The sequence below is a fragment of the Cololabis saira genome, chromosome 1, assembly GCF_033807715.1.
Source record: "Cololabis saira isolate AMF1-May2022 chromosome 1, fColSai1.1, whole genome shotgun sequence".
NCBI lineage: Eukaryota > Metazoa > Chordata > Actinopteri > Beloniformes > Belonidae > Cololabis > Cololabis saira.
This window is the reverse complement of record NC_084587.1, coordinates 14,882,195-14,904,978: the sequence shown is the minus strand read 5'-3', so window position 1 is coordinate 14,904,978 and position 22,784 is coordinate 14,882,195. Positions and strand designations below refer to the sequence as shown.

The window sequence follows — 22,784 nt, the reverse complement described above, 5'->3', positions numbered from 1 at the left end:
GTCTGAAAAATAATTACTCCAGTGAAGTATAGATAAACCAAATTTCTACTTAAGTAAGGTAACAAAGTATTTGTACTTTGTTACTTGACACCTCTGCATCTGGGGCGGCTGATGGGCAGGTTTGCTGCTGTTCGGTTATCCTAAACCAGGTACTTTGTGACCTGGAAGTTAAAATAAAGCCATAAAACCACAAAAAGACTTTGTGAAAGACAGTTGTCTCAATTATTCTTCTGCTTGGGAGTCAAGTATCTGTCCCCGCGCTCTCCTCCAAGCTCGGCACACCTGTCAGCGTTGGCTGAATATCAAACATTTTTTCCCTCTGTGCGGGGGCAGACTGACACAGACGAATACCTGCCTGCTACCATAAATAAGCCGCTACGCAGCCCCTGTTTTCTGTTGATAAGCCAGCACTACAGAATGACATTTTCCTGTCGTTGTTTACTTATTGGTCCATGCAGTGCTCCACTTATCTCTCCTGAAGGAAGAAGTGTGGCAACATGGCGCTGTAGAGCAGTTCCCCTTGTGTCACAACATGACAATGAAGGAGCAGACGGGGTAAGTGAGCATTGAAAAGGCCTCATGACGACGGGTCAGAGTGTGATCAGTTGGAAATGAGAATGTGTTGCTGATCCAGATGTATCAGCTCACTTGACTTAATAAATGCTGCACCAGTCAGCCTCGTATACATCCCTCCGACCTTCAGTGACAAGTAAATCCACGTGGAAATCCTTCAAAAGAAGATCCTGCTCAAGTTAACACCCTGTGACTTAAACACTTATTTTTAAACAGGTGAGATATGCTTCATGTGATTCTTGTGTTTAACCACTAAGAGGGAGGTGGATATCTGTATTTGTTTGTGAAACAGAAACCTGTACCTCGCCATACGAGTGTTGATCCACGCATAAACCGGCAAGGATTTCGCCCTGTGCTGTTTCGTTCTGACAGAATCCGTCAGAAAAAGAGACACACTCCGCAGATTTTGTTTCACTCTGAAGCGAGCCAGAGATGCCGCCAGCTTCGTCTTCCACCTGCAACAAACGCAGGACAGCCTTCATCTTAAACATACCGACCATAAATGTTTAAACCTGACAATGTTACACTCACTTCTGCAGACTGTTCTCCAGCTCCTTAACCTCCTGGATAACCTCTTGTCCTTCCTTTGCTGGACGTTTGCGCAGAAGGAACTTCCTGTCCTGGAAATCAAACAGCATCACCATCGCCAGTGGCAACAAGTCGCTGCCCTACAAAGACGAGGTTGGGATTAATACTGTAATATTGGTGGAAGGAACAGTTTTAAAATCTATTGTAATATTATCAAACATTAAAAACTGTCTGAGTGTGATACAACGTTGGGACAGCTATTAATTCACTTTCTGGTCATGTTTTGGCAGTCTGAGTCAGAATGGATAATCAGAAAATAAAATGGACCAATTCTTTTTTTTTACTTTATTAAAATGACAATTACAATAGTTATCAAGACATTTTTGAACAATACTTGACAGAGGGCTTTTTATGGAGCTAGAACAGTCTCATAATTCGCAAATGCACACACAGTTTCACAAATGCACAGGAAAAAATTCACAAATGCACACACCGATCCGCAAATGCACACACCGTGCACTCTTATGATTGGCTGAAACAAAGGAAGACATCTGATTGGTTGCAGATCCTTCTGTGTTAAAAAAACGTATTTGTGGATCGAGTCACGTCAGGGGAGTCTCAAAAGTCACACGCAAATCCAGCGCAGCTCACAGACAAAAAAACGTTTGTAAATCAGGTTATATTTGTGTGTGCTTCAAAAATACATTTGTATATCTTGTCCTACGCACGTGTGAATTGTTCTGTGCATTTGTGAAACTTGTCCTGTGCATTTGTGAAAGGGTGTGTGCATTTGCGAATCGGTGTGTGCATTTGTGAAACGGTGTGTGCATTTGCGAATTATGAGACTGTTCTAGCTCCATAGCTTTTCAGTCACATTTTTCAAGTTAGCACTTAAATGATTACATGTTTAAATATTCCTTCACTGATGTCCATCTTTGCAGCAACAAGTCCATTCTCATCTGCAGCTTAGCTGTCATGGGCTCCATAACATAGATTTGTTTCAGTCTCATCTTCCACTGAGTTCTTGTCGGTGAGAGTCTTCTTCTTTCAATTTACAGTTACAGTCTTTCTTGCAATCATCAAAAGTATACGTAATATATATCTCTTGTCCCTGCTTGTTACATTGTCTGGGAACACTCCCAGTACAAATAGCATGTGATCCATAGGAATTACAGTGTTCATTATCTTTTCAATCTCCTCCTTCACATCTCGCCAAAACCTTTCCAGTACTGGACAGTCCCAGGAGACATGTGAATGATCACCAATCAACCCACAGTTCCTCCAACAAAGTGGAGACACTGAATGTTTATAAAATGTCTAGTGGGGTCCTAAAAAATCGGACTTTTGTTTTCCAGTCGAATTCTTTCCATACGTTATTGTTGATACCTGAATGGCAATTCAAACACATGTCCTCCCAGACCACGTCCTCTATTATCACATTCATTTCAAGCTCCCATTTCTCCTTTACATCAAGTGTATTATCAGACATATCACATGATATATTACCATAAATATGTGAGACATGATTCTTAGTTGGTAGGCATTTCTCAATTACCATAATAAAATAATTTTTAATATTCGTGGAATCTCTTCTAATCTTGTCCCACTCTATGTGAGACTGGATGTAATGTCTAAGTTGTAAATATCGAAAAAAAATCTTTTGGTGGTAGCGCAAACTGAGTCTGCAACTGAGAAAAGGGTTTGAATTCGTTGCCTTCAAATAGTTGGTTAATTGTTTTCAGGCCATTACAGCCCCAGCGTTTGAATCCACTATCCCACACTGATGGTAAAAAGTCTATGTTTCCTGCCAATGGCATAGCTCGTGACAGAGAAACTGCCCCTCCTAGTCTCTTCCTGACAGCATCCCATACCCGCAGAGTATGCCTGATCCATACGTTGTCTGTCTTGAGCTTGTTCTGCAAATTTTTTACTCAAAAAGGGTAAGGCTCTCAGGTCAATCCCTTGCACTGAGTTCTGCTCTATTTGAATCCACCTGATGTCTTGGTTGTTGTATATCCACTGGGTTATGGCAGTAAGTTGGCTTGCCCAATAATAGTATTTGAAATTAGGTAGTGACAGACCCACCTTGTCCTTTGATGAGCACAGCACTTTTAATCTTACTCTGGGTCTTTTATTTTACCAAATGAACCTGGAGATGAGTTTGTCCAATAGGGTGAAAGTAGACATGGGTACCCAAATGGGTAAATCAAATCAAATCAAACTTTATTTGTAAAGCACCTTTCATACAAAAAATGTAACACAAAGTGCTTTTCATAAAACATAAACATAAAATGTATTAATGCCCCCCCCCCCCCCCCCCCCAAGACACAAGCAGACACACAGTGCAGACATGGCTAGGCACAGAGGATCCAGGTGAGGAAACGGTAATAGGGAGCCGTCCAGGCCAGGAGGTCTCATAGCCCGCAGCTACAAGGGGGGGGGGGGGGCCACAGAGACCATCCCGGCCCGGACGGATAGAGGAGTCCACACCACAGCGGTGAAGCCGTGGTGCAGAGCTCCACAACCATCCAGGCCAGAACGACCCCCAGGACGACCCCCTGCAGGCCAGAGTCACTCCCAGCATGGAGGCTCCCCATGAGGAAACACTGGAGATAAAAGCTACAAGAGAGCAGGATAAAATACACTAATAGAGTTTAAAAAGTATAACATAACGTAAAATCCTAAAAGTATGTCTAAAAAGCAAGACATTAAAAACTAAAGGAATAAGACAGTAAAATGTATAAAATAGACCATAAATAACGAATCAAATATTTAGATAAAACATTAAGATAAAACAATGAAAATAAATTATGATAAAAAAAGGATAAACTAAATATAAAACAGAGCAGTAAGATCCAATAAAAATAAGGGTGAGCATAAAAAATGTAAAAGAGTTAAATGAGTCAGTTAAAAGCCTGATTAAAGAGATGGGTCTTGAGCCTCTTTTTAAAAACATCAACAGTCTCTGCGGCCCTGAGGTTCTCCGGGAGGCTGTTCCACAATCGGGGACCATAAAAACTGAATGCCGCCTCCCCGTGTGTCCTGGTTCTAACTTTTGGTATGGTTAAAAGGCGAGCACCGGAGGACCTCAGGGTCCGCGAGGGTCGATAGGGTAAAAGTAGTGCAGACAAATAAGAAGGCCAAGACTTCAGTAAAGACTGAAACAAATATAGGAGCCTTGGCAATATATTCATTTTCACAGTTTCTATTCCGCGGAATAGGGAGAGTGGGAGAACATCCCACCTCGCCAAGTCTTCTTTTACTTGTTTTAATAATTTATCGTAATTCCATTTAAATAATTGTGAGGGAATGGGAGTAAGTGTAGTACCCAGGTACCAAAACCCTTGCTGGGAATGTCGAAAGGTCACTGTATTATTTAGTTGGGGGGGCCAAGACCCAGAAATCAGCATCGCCTCAGACTTACTCTCATTGACTTCGTAGCCTGAGATTGAACCATATGTATGCAGACATTCCATGAGCAGAGGAACCGAAGACAAGGGATCTTGCAAGAGTAACAAAATGTCATCCGCAAACATGTCATCTAATAAGCCCTGTATTTTTGGATTCTGCCTTATGGCTTCTGCCAGAGGTTCAATACTTAGAGCGAACAAAACTGGTGACAGAGCGTCTCCCTGTCTTGTCCCTCGTTTGAGCTTAAAAACTTTTGAACAGTATCCATTAACTCTCACTCTGGACCTTGGATCCTAAAAAATTGACCAATCATTAAAAGAAATGCACTTGAAAGCAGATATCTAGGTGTCTGAGGTCACCTTGGTGTCTGAGGTGACCTGAAAATGTCAGTCAGAGAGCAGCTCAGATCAGCCAAAGTCCATTGTGACATCACAGACCCAGATCCAGGGGTGGACTGGCCATCGGGCATACCGGGCATTTGCCCGGTGGGCCGATGGGGATGTTGGGCCGGGCTGGGCCAAAAAAAAAAAAAAATTTTTTTTTTTTTTTTGGCCCGGGCAGGCCTATCGGCCCATTTGATTTTGTTTTTTACCTGACGACAACTGGTACCACTGGCCGATTGGTTATGATGAGTTTGTTTGATTGGTTATGGGCTGGAGTCAGGGCCGCCGCAAGGGGTGTGCGAACCGTGCGACCACACGGGGCCTCGCGCCCCAAGGGGGCCTCGCGCTATGGGCCGTTTTTTTTTTTTGTTTTTTTTTTTCAAAAAATTCTTTTTTTTTCAATTTTTTTTCGTTTTTTCCCTTATAAATATCAACAGTCACGTTCCATTACAGACCTAAATGTGTACTAGTCTGTGCATATCAATAAATATATGTGCAATGATGCGCGTGTCTGTTGTTCAACACAACTGATCAGACCAAGCGCAGACACAAGCTGCTCTGATCCAGACGGGTGGAGTTGGAACAAACTGTCACATAATGTCGAGAGAACGAGACAGATTCAGGAAATTTCCATCAGGGGATGAAAAAAGAAAAAAACTAAAGAAAATTGAAGAGTTTAATGTCTCTCTGAAAGGCTCGTTTGATAAATTTGTTACAAAAATCACCGATCCGACCGGGTCTCAAGCAGCCGTGGGGCCCCGCGTCGAGGCAAGCCAAATGATGATGAGGCAGGGGAAGGTATCCAGTATTTTGCTAATTGGAGAGTTAAAATTGCACATATAGACACCCGATCCGACCCGAAAAACCCAAAAAATTTCGCCAAGAGGCCCCCGCAGCCATTCCACACAGAGCCTCGCAAATCTCCCAGGCAGCTCTGGCTGGAGTAGTCACAACATTAGAGCACGTGGCTTATTATTAGGGCCCGAGCACTGAAAGTGCGAGGACCCTATTGTATCTGTGATGTTTATTATTATTATTATTATTATTATTATTATTCTCGCCGTAAATAAATTGCCTTTTTGGAGGCCTTAAAATGCTCGAAAACTCACCAAATTTTGCACACGCTTCCAGAGTCGCGTAAAATTACGTATTTTATGGGCGACAGGCATGGGTCCACAAGAATGGGCTCTATAGCGCCACCTATTTTATGTTTTTTGACGAGCCCCACAATATGGTTTGACTTACAGCAATGACCTTTATGTGAGTATTATATTAGACAAAGAGCTACAAAAAAGTCTCTTGGACCCATGCTCTAAGTTACACAGGAAGTCCGGCATTTAGAACAGAAAATGTCATTTTTTATGAATTCTGATCATTTCTAGGCCTCGTACTTTAACGAACTCCTCCTAGAGATTTTATCGAATTGGCTCACAACTTGGTTTGTACAATCTAGATACATGGCCGACGCTAAATTGCGAAGCTTTTAAGTTTCTGCCAGAGGGCGTGACCGTAGTGATCCGGCGAAGTTTGAGGTCATTTTTAAGCTTCGCCATCAAACATCAATTGGCTGTAATTCAGCAATACATGATTTGATGTGGTTGAAAACGTATGTGCATGATTGTAGACTGAGCCTGAAGACATCTATGGTGGAATATTCAGGATCAGTTGTAGCGCCACCTGTTGGCACCAGGAATTGTCATGTCTTCTAGTTTGCATCTGTGCTCCAAACGAGATCAGTTTCTTGATCTCAAAGTTGGTGAGATAATAGGTAAGGCATTGACGATGAGTGACAGAGAAAATTGTAAGTTTGTGTCAAAGGGCGTTGCCGTTGGAGGTTGTCAAATTTCGGGGTCTCGCCATGAACATAAAAGTTGTTGTAACTTAAACATAATTGGTCAGAATCAACCCAAAATCAATTCATGTAATCAGGCTTCCATTCTGAACAAGTGGATATGACAATCTTGGATGAACTCCATAGCGCCACCTTTTGGTCAGGTATACATTTTTCATCAAATTATGTGCTATAATTGCTGTTTCGTTCATCCAATCTTAAAGCAATCGACACATATGATTGTCAGTAGGTCCCTTGTTGACCGTGTCGCGTATCGTGGTTGTAATTTGAAAGGAATTGGCATTTTTATGTCACTCTGTATTTCTGGTAAAATATTAATTAAAAATCAGAGATTTTGTGTAAGGAAAATTAAATGGCAGTTTCAGATAGCTTACAACAGGACTAAAAAATTATACACTGGAACATATTATTTTTGAACAACTCCGTCACTCTAAAAATTAAAAAAATGAACTAATAACATAAAAAGCTATGTCTTTGTCACAAAATGTCAAAATTGACATCCGACTTCATAGATATGTTGTTTACTATAATGAGAAAATATCATGTTAATTCTATAAGTCAAAGATACATGAGTGATTTTAAAATAATATTTATGTGTGATCAGGCTGCCTGACATGTTGATCTCTCAGTCTCTCAGCTCCAGCAGCACTGAGTGGAGAGGGGAGGGGCTGAGCTCCCGCCGGGCGAAGGTGTTTGGAATGCGTGCGCAGCTCCCCCGGGGGCGGGGGGGGGTAGGGGTGGATGTGGGTGGAGGGGGTTGGGGGGGGTGGAGTTTGGAATGCGCGCGCAGCTCCCGCGGGGGAAGGGGCTGGTGTTCAGCGCGGCCGCCATCTTGGTCAAGGCGCCGCATTGACTGCCTGAGAACATCGGGCGTGGCCGCCATCTTGGATCGTTTTTTTTTTTTTTTTTACTTTATTTAAAAGAATTATCATAAAACAGTATACACGAACAGTATACAAATAAAAAACAGAACATGTGCCAGGGGTGATGTTTGTTATTCAAGAAGATTAAACATATAACACAAGTCTACGGTTTTAAAAGCCTTTTCATTTGTTGATTTTAGGATTAATTTCAAGTAAAGTTCCATTTCTTTCTGGATAACAAAAAAACAAGGGGTTTTCTTTGAAAATTTACTCTTACGAATATGGAATTTGGCAAGAAATAAAAACAGATTTATCAAAAAGTAACATTTTCCTTCTTTTTTAGAGAAACAATGGAAACCAAAAACAACATTTTCCCAATATAAATTAAAATCTATACCAAAGGAGTCAATAATAAATTTGCTAATATCTGCCCATAGTTTTTTCGAATAAGAGCAAAGCCAAAATAAATGGACAACTGTTTCTGGATGTAAATTACAGAAGGAACAATTTGTATTAATGTCCTTTTTAAATTTCTGCATGTAATGGTTAGCAGGATCATATTTATGTATGATTTTGTAAGAGACCTCCTTAACCTTATTTGTGATTAAAAACTTGTTAGGAAGCATCCAAGTTTTTTTCCAATCAATATGATCTGTGAAACGATTCCAATAAACAGTAATATTAGGGGTAGCAACAATATCTTTTTGAAATAAGGCACGTAACCTTTTATTATTATTCTTTTGGGTCAGTGAAAAACATATTTTACCTATTGGGGAGTCAGTTGAGAATGGGACAGACACATTTCTAGACGAGGAAGTACAACTGTTTTTAAAAAGCATTAAGGACCTGATGGAATAGCATTGGCGACAACTGAGAATTCTTCAGGAGTTACTTGAAGACTATATCGTGATGAAAAGTCTCTGTAAGACAGCACAACTCCTTCCTCATTTAGCAGCTGACTCACCAGCCAGATCCGGTTCTGAAACCAGGTTTAAAAAAAAAGGGATTTATTTCTAACTAGGATATCTCTATTGTTCCAAATAATATAACGGTGGGGTGAAAAGTTATGCTTATAGATAAGAGTCCATGCAAGGAGGACCTTTTTATGAAATACAGATAACTTAACTGGAATTTTTTCTACATTATAATTACAAGACAGTATGAAATGAAGGCCTCCAAAACGAGAGAAAATATGGTGGGGAATAAAATTCCAGATTGAGGTGGGATTCTTCATAAAATTTTTCGCCCAATTAATTTTAAATGTATTGTTTAAAGTTTTAAAATCCAGGAAATTAAGCCCTCCAGATTCATAAGTATTCATGACTATACTTTTTCTAATGTAATGTATATGATTTTTCCATAGGAAATTAAAAAGCATCTGGTTAACAGTTTTACTAATTTTATTATCTAAATGTAGTGAGATAGCAGCATAAATTAGTCGAGAAATTCCTTGGATCGGTATCGCTTTGACTCCAGTGCGTTCACTTCTATTGTGGAAGGAGGTGTCTGCATAAGTAAAATAACTATAACTTGCTTAATTTTCAACCGATTTTCACGCAGTTTTCTTTGTTACAAACGGCAGACATGTAGCTACGATACAGGATGCTTGATGTACGTTAAATATGCAGGCTTTCATGCTAAAATACGTTCTGCAGGTAGTCACACTACTGGTTATGCTATTCAGGTATACACACACACACACACACACACACACACACACACACACACATATATATATATATATATATATATATATATATATATATATATATATATATATATATATATATATATATATATATATATATATATGTATATATATATGTATATATATATATACATACACAAACACACACACACAATATACACAAAACAAAATACAGTATAGCATATTAATGAATGTATTAATATATTTGAATAACAGACATAACAAACTTAAAAACAAAAAACATAACGGATGACAGCATACAATTGTCATAATGGAGCAAAAAGAAGAAACATTTGGAAGGAGTGTGTGTGTGAGGAATTGTATTTTAGTGTTATAAATGAAATTATATAATAATGCAATCGCTATGATATATAATTTTACAATATAATACAGTCAAAAATATATGAAATGAAGCAACATACAATATAATAATACAATATGCTATATTACTGGGTACGCTTATATGATATAACAACATGTAATATAATATGGTATAATAGATTAATATAATATCATACATTCTGGACCATGAGATACTGCCGTACTGTATGATCGTCGTTCATTTGAGTGATCTGATTTTAACTACTATCCTCTCATCTGTACCGCCATGATTTTCTCTGTATGTGTCTCTGTCTTTCTTTCTTTCTTTCTTTCTTTCTTTCTTTCTTTCTTTCTTTCTTTCTTTCTTTCTTTCTTTCTTTCTTTCTTTCTTTCTTTCTTTCTTTCTTTCTTTCTTTCTTTCTTTCTTTCTTTCTTTCTTTCTTTCTTTCTTTCTTTCTTTCTTTTTATTCTTCTGACGAAAGGAGGTCCTTTTTGCCCCCCTAAACGGCCCAAAAAGTCATCAAATTTTGCACCAAGCCAGGCCTGGCGATAAATTTGATTTTTATGGTTTGCATTAATGGGCGTGGCCTAACGGCTCAACAGCGCCCCCTAGAAAACCTTTCTCTGCCATAACTTTTGAAAGGTTTGACATAAAGAGTTGTGGGTGGTGTCATGGGACTCGGCATTGAGTCCTTGACCATAATTGGTGAAAATTAGCCCAGTCCCTTTAGGGACAACCAATCAGAAGGTTGTCCCTATTTCCTGCTATAACTTTTGAATGTTTTGACATAGAGTCGTGGGTGGTGTCATGGGGCTCTGTAATGAGTCCTTGAGCTTCTTTGGCCTTAATTAGCCCCGCCCCTTCTTCTGATTGGTCGTCCCTTTTTACTGCTATAACTTTTGAATGGTTTGACATAGGAAGTCGTAAGTGTCATTTCTGATATGCTTATGGGGGGTGGTGGCCGTGAGTGCGAGGGCCCGTTCATCGCTGCTTGCAGCTTTAATTGATATTATTATTGAAAGGCTACTATTTGAAGAATCATGAGTTCATATTCACCCCCCCCCCCCCCTCCCGAACTACGTGTCCTTGTCAAATGTATTTATTAAGTGTTGAATGTGCAGTGTCTATTTTGCTGTTAAAACCGTGAGGCGGGGAGTGCCGGGCCACGCGGGACGGTGCCCCCCACGACCCGGACCCCCCGCCCTTCGCCTATGTGCGTATGAATCGTGTAGGGGGGGAAAGAGGGGGAGCGGAGGCCGAAGCCAGGAAGCAGGACCAGCAAAGCCGGCCCTGATAAGACACCCGCGTCCCCCCACCGGCCATCCAGTAGACGGGGGCCGGCCCTCCGAGCCGGGCCAGGGCCCCACCGCACCTCCACGGGCGCCCCCGGCGCCGCCGGAGCCCCCAGACGGAGGGGGAAACGGTCCAACATCCGACCCCTACCTTTAAATGAGGCACCTCCTTTATATTTGCACGAAAGAAAATTAAAAAGGCAAAGAAAAATATTTTCATTTATTTCTTTGTCCTTTTTGGACAAATTTGTTTTTGTACTTAACAATATTTCCAGAGATTTTTATGGTTCTATTATTTCTTGAATTATGTTTTCTTTTTTTTTTAGTTGACTTTATTTTATATTTTTACATCTGATTGCTACTGCGCCCCAGTCTTGGAAAAGGAAGTTAATGGATGGATGGCTGGACGGAGGGGCGGATGGAGGGATGGATTGATGGATTGCCACCGAGGACATTGCAGTGTTGGACTCACATACACCCAAGACTGGTGACATTTGCATGAGCTTCTTGAGCTCTGTGGATAAATAAAAAAAACCAACAACAATCAAATAAGCCGACTGCAGAGGTTTTATCAGTGGTTAATCTTTTATCTCGGTTTAAGGTTTGACAGTTTATTTTAATATCAGCCAAAACTCTGTACTTTTGCAGATTTTTGAGATGCAGTCTGCAGATAACATGAGCCTTCACTCGCCTCAATGATCGCTCTGATCCTTGATGCCTGAAGGTCTGGTGTTCTCTTTTGATCCTGGATGAAACTTTAATAGCTAATATTACAGGACCATCAATTACAAAGACATGGACTGATGGTAGATTATAAACCACAAGGATGCAAACTAAGTAACTTTGTGTGATTCATCACAATGTCATTGATGAAAGAAATAAATGCATTTGTCAGAATTCTGACAAAATAACAACTGATAATGTACACTGCACATTTCCTGGTATACTTTACAATACTAATGTGTCCATCTTTGGACATTTTGTGCCCCATTTTGATATTTTTACATCCATTTTCTTTCATTTCTGGTCAGTTTTGCATTTTCTTTGTAGTTTAATCATTTTGGCTATTGCATTTCTTTTTATTATTAGTTTATGTCACATTTGCATCTTATTTGGATTATAATGAGTTTCTTTATGAGACACAACACTTTCCAGAGGCCCCCTTAACTTCTTGTTATGGCCCTGCAGATCTGTTTAGATCTCACTTTGGATATCCGGACTGATAAAAACACAAGATGACAGGGAAACTTTTCAAAATGTAAAATGAAAAGAACGCTCAGTAAAAACTGAACTGGCCTTTCTGTGTGCACAGATGATGGATTGTGTTGTAGTAAATATGTGTTTGGAATAATAAAGAGGTCTGTGTTTGGTTTTATAGGCTTATTTGCAGGTTAAGGACCTCTTTGCATATTTTTTTTTCGCCATTCCCTGAATAAAGTTACCATTAACACGCACATGGACACAGAATGCACAAACTGAATGTGTCTCTTCTTCAATGTATATGTCATTGCACCTCGTTTCAGTGTTATTTACAGGCTCACCATTGGAGAGGGTGTGTTCTTCTCGCTTGCTTGCATCATCTATAACCAGCCAGACTATATATGATCTGAATGTTAATGCCATTTCAATTGCAGCCTGTCTCACCAACATGGCCGGAAACAACCCAATTTCCTCATTTGAAGTCAGAAAACTCTGTTTCCCAGTCCTTGTGTATTTATTCAGATTTGGGTTTGTGAACATTCAAATCAGATGGGACTCACGATATGCTGAGATGTGTTGAAGCAGCTGTCTCTAATGACGTCCTCAAGCAAATCTTGATCTAGAAGGAAAATGAAGTTATTTGAAAAACAAAGAAGACATAAGTGAATTTTATTCAACAAGAGATAAATCTGAGTAGTAGTTTGTCACCATGCAGACAGTTTTAGCTGTACTTTTCTAACTGCGGTGCTGGCCTGGACTGGCCGTCGGGACCAGCCTGGTTTCTTAAGTGACCTGACTGAAAAAAGTCCAAATTCTTCTGATGCAGCTTAATAAATATATATAATAATAAAATTATAAATAATACATATTTTCTTGTTTCTCTAGTCTATGGCAGCAAATTGAATATCGGATTGTGGACTGTTGGTTTGTACAAATGAAGAAATTTGAGGATTGTCTTCCTGGGCTTTGGGGAACAGTGATCAACATTTTATCACCATCTTATAGACCAAAAACCAATCATATTGTGTATTTTTATTTACTATTTGGATCAGTAGCAGCCAAATATCAGCAGCAAAGTTGATTAAAATCTTTCTTTTGTTTATTTTATTATATAAGGTCGAACTGTGTCTTATCTTTTTTAGTTGAGTCGACTTTATCATTTTCTGTTACGTTTACTTTAGTAATCTGGCATTGAAATAATTTACAGACAAAATAATACAGTTATGTTTTTAAGTAGCAGACACAAACTTACTAGAATAAAACTGTAAACATGTTAGCAGAAAGACCTCTCAGCAGCTTTGTAACAATTTGACAATCATTCAAATCTTGTGCCTGACCATCTGAATAAAAACAGTTTGAACTTGATGTTGTTTTAAGCTCCTTTTTTTTTTTTTAAACCAATTTCTAACCAACATGTAAAACTTTACAAGCAATTGCATTGATAGACAAACTGAAGACATATTATTGCATCAGTCTTTGTTTCCACCTCTGAAACACTGAACATGGTGTAGGAAATTTGGGACACTGTTTTTCTGACGCCTGGGCCCCTCTAAGCCTGAATTATTGTTCTGCGTTAAACTTACGCCGTAGGGTACGCGGCTACGTGTGAGGCTCTCCGTAGCCTACGCCGTAGCCTGACGTGCACCTCCCAAAAAATGTAACTACAGTACGTGTCGAAGGCGATGCAGGCCCAACACAGACCGAGAGGGCTGTGATTGGTTTGCTTGGTAGCAACGCATTTCCGGTTCTGGTTCGTGAAGCAGTCATGAACTTTCAGCGCTCTTTTCTTCGTGTGTGTGGGATTTTTTTTTTTTTTTTGGGTTGTTTTAGTTTTTTGCACAATAGTTGTCCTTATCTCTTTGATTCACTGTGACCGGAAAAGCCGGAAGCTAAACAAAGTATCAACTAGCGCTCTGGGGGGGGTATTGCACCGCGGCGAAATGGAGTGACGGAGAAGTCCGAAGGATTCACGACGGCGTCACGGTGACGGCGTAGGCTCTGCGTTGGTTTAACGCAGAACCATATTTCAGGCTTAAAAAAGTAAAAAAAAAGTGTTAGCGTGCAGCTAGCTGAGCTGTGATGCCATCAGGAACGCCGCCATTACAGTAACAGATATACAGAACTGGCTTCTCCTGTCCTGTGAGTACTTTGACAGACTCAGGCTAGACCAAGTTCAGACTTGGCCTATTTGGTATTGATTAACAACATCCTATCTCCTGACTCTAACTTGAAGTTCAACATGGCTGCTACTCGGCTTAACAAATATTTCTGTCTTATTCAGTTCTGCCTTATTTATTTACTTCAGGTAAAAGTCAGACATACATAGTATTGTCTGCTTCTTTTGAGAGGGCGTATTGCTATACTGTTTTTATTCACTAAATACAGCATAAAGTGTTGCTAGTCCAAAGCTTGGAAACGCTGAAGTCGTTTTACTGACTTTGCAGTTTCATCAAAGTACTTCTTTACTGTTTGTTTGTGGGACTCTGTTTGTTATTAAGTGCTCCTGAGAGGCGCAACGCCACCTTATCTGTGTGAACTTCTGAAGCCTCACACTGCAGCCAGAGCACTGACGTCTACAAATCAGCTCCTCGTGAAGGATCCCAGATCCAGACAGAGGTGATGGATCTTGTTCAGTGCTGCCCTCCAGACCGTGGGACAGTTTGCCTCTTGATATCAGAGCTGCTAACACCCTTGATCAGTTTCAAACTCTCTTGAAAACAAACTTTTTGCCTTACCTGACTAAAAGGTATGTGCTTTTATTTATTTTTGTCCTTTTTAAAAAGATTATTACTTACCGTAGACTCAGATTTTATTGCATTAGGTTTTATCCTTTTTAGCTTTGTATCTTTATGGATTTTAATCTGTTCAATTTGTACAGCACGTTGGTCAACTTTTGCTGTTTTAAATGTGAAATATAAATAAGCTTTGACTTGATCCTGGTGGGATCTTATTACAAGCGCCGACTACCCAGGTTAATGTGACACACCATGAAAACTGATTTAGTAATCTGAGCGCCTCTATCGGCAAAATCTTTGTGCTTGTGTGTGTCGTGTGTTGATGTTTTATTTGAAAAAACTTCACTAAATAGAGGTAACAGTTCAAAATCCTTAAAGTGAATTAGGTATAATATTATTATCATACCAAATACATTATAAATATTATGTACGTATTCATCTCCTTTGGTTTTGCTTACGTTGGCACCGTCTTTCCACTGGAAATCAAAGTCAAATCCAGAAAAAAAGATTCATTTTTGTTTCTTTTTATGTCACATTTTTTCTGAGACCAACTTAAATCCTACCTATGTGGGCTCAGCATACCTTTTTTCCTCAGTAGTACACTTTCATATTATGTATATTCATGAAAATCTCAGCCTTGATATACATTTTTTGTACAATTAAAAGCCATCCCCCACACATAAGGTCAAATACTGCCACCGCTCTAATAAAGTAAATGGTTTTATTAAGTGTGTTAATGTGTGTGTGTTGCATGCATGTCTTATCACCTCCCACACAGGCATCTGCTGCACCTCCAGTTCCAATAATTTGCAGTCACATGGAGAAATGAAATGTATGACTATGTTCTATTTAATCTACAGTCCGCAGTCGAAGTGCTATTCTCACAGCGAATGTTGGAGCTGATGTGTTCTGCGGCCCCGCTCTTATTCATTATGGAGATAAGGCGCCCTTATAGCAGGGGGGTGAGGTCCAAAGACGTGGCAGCGGGGTATATCAAATTAATTTCCCCCTGACTTTAACCACCAGCCCACTTTCCCTCTGAGTATATTCTTCAAACGGATACTAAGAACTACATTTGCCTGATAATATTATCCTAAATGTGTTCACTTCACCAAAAGCAATCTTACATTTGAGCGTGTTGAAGGCCAGTTGGTAGGCCTGTTCCCGTGCAGCTTTGTCCCCGCTCTCCACCGCTGGCATGTCTGTCTTCTTCCCATACTGCAGAAGCTGATGTGTAGCTGGCTTCTCTGGACGCAGCTGCTGGAAAACGGCTGCTGCCTGCAGGTACACCTCATCTGATCGGGGATAGACTGAGAAGGACCAGAGGGAGCGTGAGCGTGGAGAGATGAAGGTCTGTGGGGGATTTAGAGCTGTCCATTGGAGGGAATTGTAAAGGAAATAAAAAGGAATCCTGATGCAATAGATAAACATGGTGAAAACATGGTTTTTGCCCCCTTTCTGCTTTCAAACAGAAGCTTAGGTGAAGATAATTCTCATTCTAGCTGTAGTTAATCTACAGTATGTGTTTTGCTTTTCTTGTGCGTAATTTCATTTGTTAATATGCAGCATTTTTTTTTGCAACACTTTCAAAGAATTTTTGGGAAACTTAGAGCGAAGTGATTTGGCATTACGGTCGCTATTTTGTGTTATTCGTCCTGCAAGCACATCTCAAAGTGTGATCAGTATTTGGTCATCATTGTTGCATGTTTAGTTTCTAAATTCTTCCCACATTTTCTATCAGGGACAAGTCAGGACTCCTGCCAGGCCTGTCAAATACAAGTACCTTCCTTTAAAGGAGCATGAGGCACGATGGAGGCAGGATTTATGAAAATAATTTGTGTACGTTTTAAGTTTTCTAGTAATAATGTTGAAGATGAAGCGTTCCAAATCAAAAAGAATGAGCCCTGTAGTGTATCTCTCCGTTGCCTTGAACAGGCTGTGTGCTGCAAAATGTGCTGCAATTCCGGGCCCGAATTTCCCGCGCTGTCCTGTGGATGTGACGTCACATGACGCTGCATGTGCGTTCTCCCCGTTCTCCCGTGCCGGCTTCACTGTTGGCTGCAGTACCCCCGACGGCCGTCGTGGCGAAGGGTGGCGCTAGAGAGTCTAATTTCTTAAAAGGAGCCTCATGCTCCTTTAACTCAGTTATGGGCTCTGTCATGTGCACAGAAAGCAGGTAACATGTGTAGCTCCAAAATCTCATTTTACTTTTTTGTTACATCATACAAGTTTGAATGACTTTGCCAAAGCCACTGATGCAACCCTCATACCAACATGGAGCCTGGCTTTTGGACATAATTAGTGAGAATGATCTGTCATGGCCAGTTTTATCTTTGAGCTGAAGCATATAGCGTCCATGACTTCCAGAAAAGGTATTGAATACTGATTGGTCTGATTATGTGAGAAGTGACTACTTTGCATTGGTCTCTCCCAGATGCCTTCGCCGTACGCGTGTGTGACTGAAGCCACTCAGCTGCTGGCCAACCAGATAACGGACTTGGAGAAAAAACTCCTGAACTCACTGTACATTGTTTTGGGGGGATTTCAACAGAGCAAACCTCACCCACGAACTTCCTAAATACAGGCAACACGTCACGTGTCCCACCAGGGACACGCAGACTCTCGACCACTGTTACACAGTAATTAAGGATGCATACCGCTCTGTTCCCCGCACAGCTCTAGGACACTCTGACCACTGTCTGGTTCACCTGATCCCGACCTACAGGCAAAAACTAAAAACCTCTAAGCCTGTAGTGAGGACTGTGAAGAAGTGGACAGAACAGTCAAAGCTGAAGCTTCAGACCTGCTTTGACTGCACGGACTGGAGTGTTTTTGAAGCTGCTGCCTCAGACCTGCATGAACTGCATGATCAGTTTTTGTGAGGACATGTGTATGCAGACTAAGACCTTCTGCACATACAACAACAACAAGCCCTGGTTCACATCGAACCTCAGGAAGCTGCGCCGAGCCAAGGAGGAGGCCTACAGAAGCGGTGATCGAGCCCTGTTCAAGCAGGCCAGGAACACGCTGACGAGGGAGATCAGGAGAGCAAAGAGGAGCTACGGCGAACGGCTGCAGAGTCGCCTCTCTGCCAAGCCTGACCCCTTTTCTGTGTGGAGAGGTCTGCAGGACATCACCGGGTCGGTGGATGACGCAGTCAACATGGGACTGCACCACATCCTGCGTCACCTCGACACCCCAGGGACTTATGCGAGGATCCTGTTCATGGACTTCAGTTCGGCGTTCAACACCATCGCTCCTGTAATCCTCCACCAGAAGCTCACCCAGCTCACAGTGCTGCCTCCACCTGTCAGTGGATTACCAGCTTCCTGAGCCACAGGAGGCAGCAGGTGAGGCTGGGGAGCATCACATCCAGCACCTGGACCATCAGCACTGGCGCCCCCCAGGGGTGCGTCCTCTCGCCACTGCTCTTCTCCTTCTACACCAACGATTGCACCTCAGGGGACTCTTCTGTGTCGGCTTCATATTCCTTTTTCAGAAAGTGAAGGTAGTCTGCTGGTCTCCGTGCAGGCTGGCCTTCCATGGACACTGCTTTTGTACTAAATCCTCATAAAAATGCCCTGTTGACATCATCCGTCTAAAGTAACATCATTATTTATTTCAGTCATTTTCTTAATTGATCTAAAAACAACCATCACACCATCTTTTCGTTTGGAAAATGTCTCACATCTGTAATGCACTAATGGGGAAATGTTCATGTCAGGAACCCTGATTTTTAACATTATCTAAACCTATCCAAATTCTTCCAAATCAATACATTCGCAAACTTTCTGTTATTTTGGTCGCTTTTTGTGCTGTTTGCTGGTAAATTCTAGCACTGGCATGGCAGCACCTGTGTCCAACTGGACTCCCAGCAGCCTGACCAGCACTTATCCAGCTGTACCCTCCTACAGTATGTGATTTTGTACTTGTGTTCTCTCAGATGTAAGTTGCTTTGGATCAAAGCATCTGCTTAATTACAGTAGGAGTACTGCTGCAAAGTAGTAACTTTGCAGCACATCTACCAACAGGGGTGTAGCACCAAATTCTGGGCCCTGTACACTCTCAATGTCAGTGGGCCCCTATCCATGCCCGCGAGGCGCGTGAGAAAAAAAAAAAAAAAGGGGGGGGGGGGGGGGGGGGGGCTACTACAATTAACTACAATCAGATCAGATTATATTGATGAGTGGTTTTGAATTGATGCATTTGGCCTACTTGTGCTCAAATACCTAAAACATTAGGCTACATCTGGCTGCAATAAGTTGCAGAGGCAAAAATGTTTTAAGCCATTTTTCAGCCAGATTGAGAAGAATAGCTAATTGTTTTTTTCATGTTCTCACCACCCAGACCTATCTCTTTCTCTCTCTATCTATCTATCTGTGGCAAAAATCACAATCACAATCATTTTTGATTGATAGTGAGATCACAGTTATTTAACATGATTATTCATTGGCTTTGGTAACATCATGAATTTATTGAACATTGACAATAGCTTTTAAGCACAGCACTGCACCGCAATGCTAAGGCTTTTTACCAGACAAAAATAATAAATTGCGTTATTGCTCAATTAATATATCACTAGTGTGCACTTGAGCCTACAGTGATATTGGTATGTTATTTACATGTTGATATATGCAGCAGCAATATTGCTAGATGGATCATTCATTAAATCTCAGCACGGAGTTTCATTTTATTTTCTGTAATGCAATTACAAAAACAAAAATGTCATACATTCTGGATTCATTAAAAATCAACTGAAATATTGCAAGCCTTTTATTATTTTAATATTGCTGATCATGGCTTTACAGCTTAAGAAAACTAAAATATCCTATCTCAAAAAATTTGAATATTCTGGGAATCTTAATCTTAAACTGTAAACCATAATCAGCAATATTAAAATAATAAAAGGCTTGCAATATTTCAGTTGATTTGTAATGAATCCAGAATGTATGTTTTTTTTTTTTTTTTTTTTTTTTTAAATTGCATTACAGAAAATAAAGAACTTTATCACAATATTCTAATTTTCTGAGACAGTCCTGTAAAGTTCCTGGCGTGGTTGTGCTTGAATCACTTCTGAATATCCATCGTTACTTTGTGTTAACGGAGCAGCAGAGAGCAGCGTCTTGCAGATAAGTGACGTACACCAGCTGATTTATGGTTCCGCGTTGCACCAACGGCAACGGCGTTGATTTAACGCGGAACCATAAATGAGGCTTAACGGACGCACATTTGTCAGTTTTCTTTTCGTCTTTTCAACTGAGCATGGAAACACATAAACTGAGGCAGCCTCGTAGAACCGGGCCTGTATGAGCAGCAGCTGTCTGAAGTGGACTTAACTTTAATTGGACTTTGCATGACAAGCTAACTTGGTTCACCTTTGGGAAAGAAAGCAGTCAGCAGCTCCCTCCCCTCGTTCTGCCGTCTTTCTTTTTGTTTCCTCTCTTTCTTTTTCTGATAGCCCGATTTATGTTTTTTGGGCAGCATGATGTCCTGCACACAGGTGTCTGATCTGGGCGCACTGACCTGTTGCCGGTCGCTGTTGGGCGGACTAAACCATTTTGCATCTCCGAGAGGGGGGCCCCAGAATGTCTAATATGTTGGGATAACTGTGACATTAAGTTAATTCTCTCATTTAATGTTATCAATATATTTGAAATAAATTATGACACCAATTAATTGGAGGGCCCAATTCATTCGAAATAAAAACATCACAATAAAAAAAAAATAAATAAAAAAATCAGGATTTTCATGGGCCCCTCTCTCTACTCGGGCCCTGGGTAGTCAGGTCCACTTTTCCCCCCACTACCACGCCCATGGCTGCTCATACAGGCCCGGTTCTACGAGGCTGCCTCAGTTTATGTGTTTCCATGCTCAGTTGAAAAGACGAAAAGAAAACTGACAAATGTGCGTCCGTTAAGCCTCATTTATGGTTCCGCGTTAAATCAACGCCGTTGCCGTTGGTGCAACGCGGAACCATAAATCAGCTGGTGTACGTCACTTATCTGCAAGACGCTGCTCTCTGCTGCTCCGTTAACACAAAGTAACGATGGATATTCAGAAGTGATTCAAGCACAACCACGCCAGGAACTTTACAGGACTGTCTCAGAAAATTAGAATATTGTGATAAAGTTCTTTATTTTCTGTAATGCAATTTAAAAAAAAAAAAAAAAAAAAAAAAAGTCATACATTCTGGATTCATTACAAATCAACTGAAATATTGCAAGCCTTTTATTATTTTAATATTGCTGATTATGGTTTACAGTTTAAGATTAAGATTCCCAGAATATTCAAATTTTTTGAGATAGGATATTTTAGTTTTCTTAAGCTGTAAAGCCATGATCAGCAATATTAAAATAATAAAAGGCTTGCAATATTTCAGTTGATTTTTAATGAATCCAGAATGTATGACATTTTTGTTTTTGTAATTGCATTACAGAAAATAAAATGAAACTCCGTGCTGAGATTTAATGAATGATCCATCTAGCAATATTGCTGCTGCATATATCAACATGTAAATAACATACCAATATCACTGTAGGCTCAAGTGCACACTAGTGATATATTAATTGAGCAATAACGCAATTTATTATTTTTGTCTGGTAAAAAGCCTTAGCATTGCGGTGCAGTGCTGTGCTTAAAAGCTATTGTCAATGTTCAATAAATTCATGATGTTACCAAAGCCAATGAATAATCATGTTAAATAACTGTGATCTCACTATCAATCAAAAATGATTGTGATTGTGATTTTTGCCACAGATAGATAGATAGAGAGAGAAAGAGATAGGTCTGGGTGGTGAGAACATGAAAAAAACAATTAGCTATTCTTCTCAATCTGGCTGAAAAATGGCTTAAAACATTTTTGCCTCTGCAACTTATTGCAGCCAGATGTAGCCTAATGTTTTAGGTATTTGAGCACAAGTAGGCCAAATGCATCAATTCAAAACCACTCATCAATATAATCTGATCTGATTGTAGTTAATTGTAGTACCCCCCCCCCCCCCCCTTTTTTTTTTTTTTTCTCACGCGCCTCGCGGGCATGGATAGGGGCCCACTGACATTGAGAGTGTACAGGGCCCAGAATTTGGTGCTACACCCCTGTGAGCAGCAGCTGTCTGAAGTGGACTTAACTTTAATTGGACTTTGCATGACAAGCTAACTTGGTTCACCTTTGGGAAAGAAAGCAGTCAGCAGCTGCCTCCCCTCGTTCTGCCGTCTTTCTTTTTGTTTCCTCTCTTTCTTTTTCTGATAGCCCGATTTATGTTTTTTGGGCAGCATGATGTCCTGCACACAGGTGTCTGATCTGGGCGCACTGACCTGTTGCCGGTCGCTGTTGGGCGGACTAAACCATTTTGCATCTCCGAGAGGGGGGCCCCAGAATGTCTAATATGTTGGGATAACTGTGACATTAAGTTAATTCTCTCATTTAATGTTATCAATATATTTGAAATAAATTATGACACCAATTAATTGGAGGGCCCAATTCATTCGAAATAAAAACATCACAATAAAAAATAAAAAAATAAAAAAATCAGGATTTTCATGGGCCCCTCTCTCTACTCGGGCCCTGGGTAGTCAGGTCCACTTTTCCCCCCACTACCACGCCCATGGTAGTTGGCTTCATGTTTGATAGTAGGGGACTCTCCCAGCATGCTGCTGGCGTACGATGTAACCCAGGTCCAACAAATTTAGGTGATTGGATTGGCTCATGGATTTATTTAATTTTGAAAAAGAACTAGAAGTGATCGAAGTATTTTATCAATATGGGGACTGATTTCCAATTCTGATATTGGATTGGTGCAAAGAAAGACCTGCATTTACTTATTTATATATGTAGTTTTTTAATATTGTCCTATTTTTTTCATTTGTGGTCTTGTGGTTTCATCTGTGCACACACCTTTTGCTGGATGTTTTTGTTTT

General features: G+C 40.5%; 1 protein-coding gene across 1 annotated transcript in view; it reads right to left on the bottom strand.

The window, feature by feature from the left end:
* LOC133441447 (putative methyltransferase NSUN7) overlaps window positions 1-17,396 on the bottom strand; it is a 43,588-nt gene extending 26,192 nt beyond the window's left edge. Inside the window, exons 1-5 of the mRNA XM_061719193.1 lie at window positions 17,390-17,396; window positions 15,995-16,177; window positions 12,693-12,751; window positions 1,105-1,241; window positions 876-1,028 (exon numbers count right to left, since the gene is read on the bottom strand). Coding sequence (XP_061575177.1) covers window positions 876-1,028; window positions 1,105-1,241; window positions 12,693-12,751; window positions 15,995-16,177; window positions 17,390-17,396 — 539 coding nt within the window. The remainder of the gene's footprint in view (window positions 1-875; window positions 1,029-1,104; window positions 1,242-12,692; window positions 12,752-15,994; window positions 16,178-17,389) is intronic.
* Window positions 17,397-22,784: the final 5,388 nt, after the last annotated feature.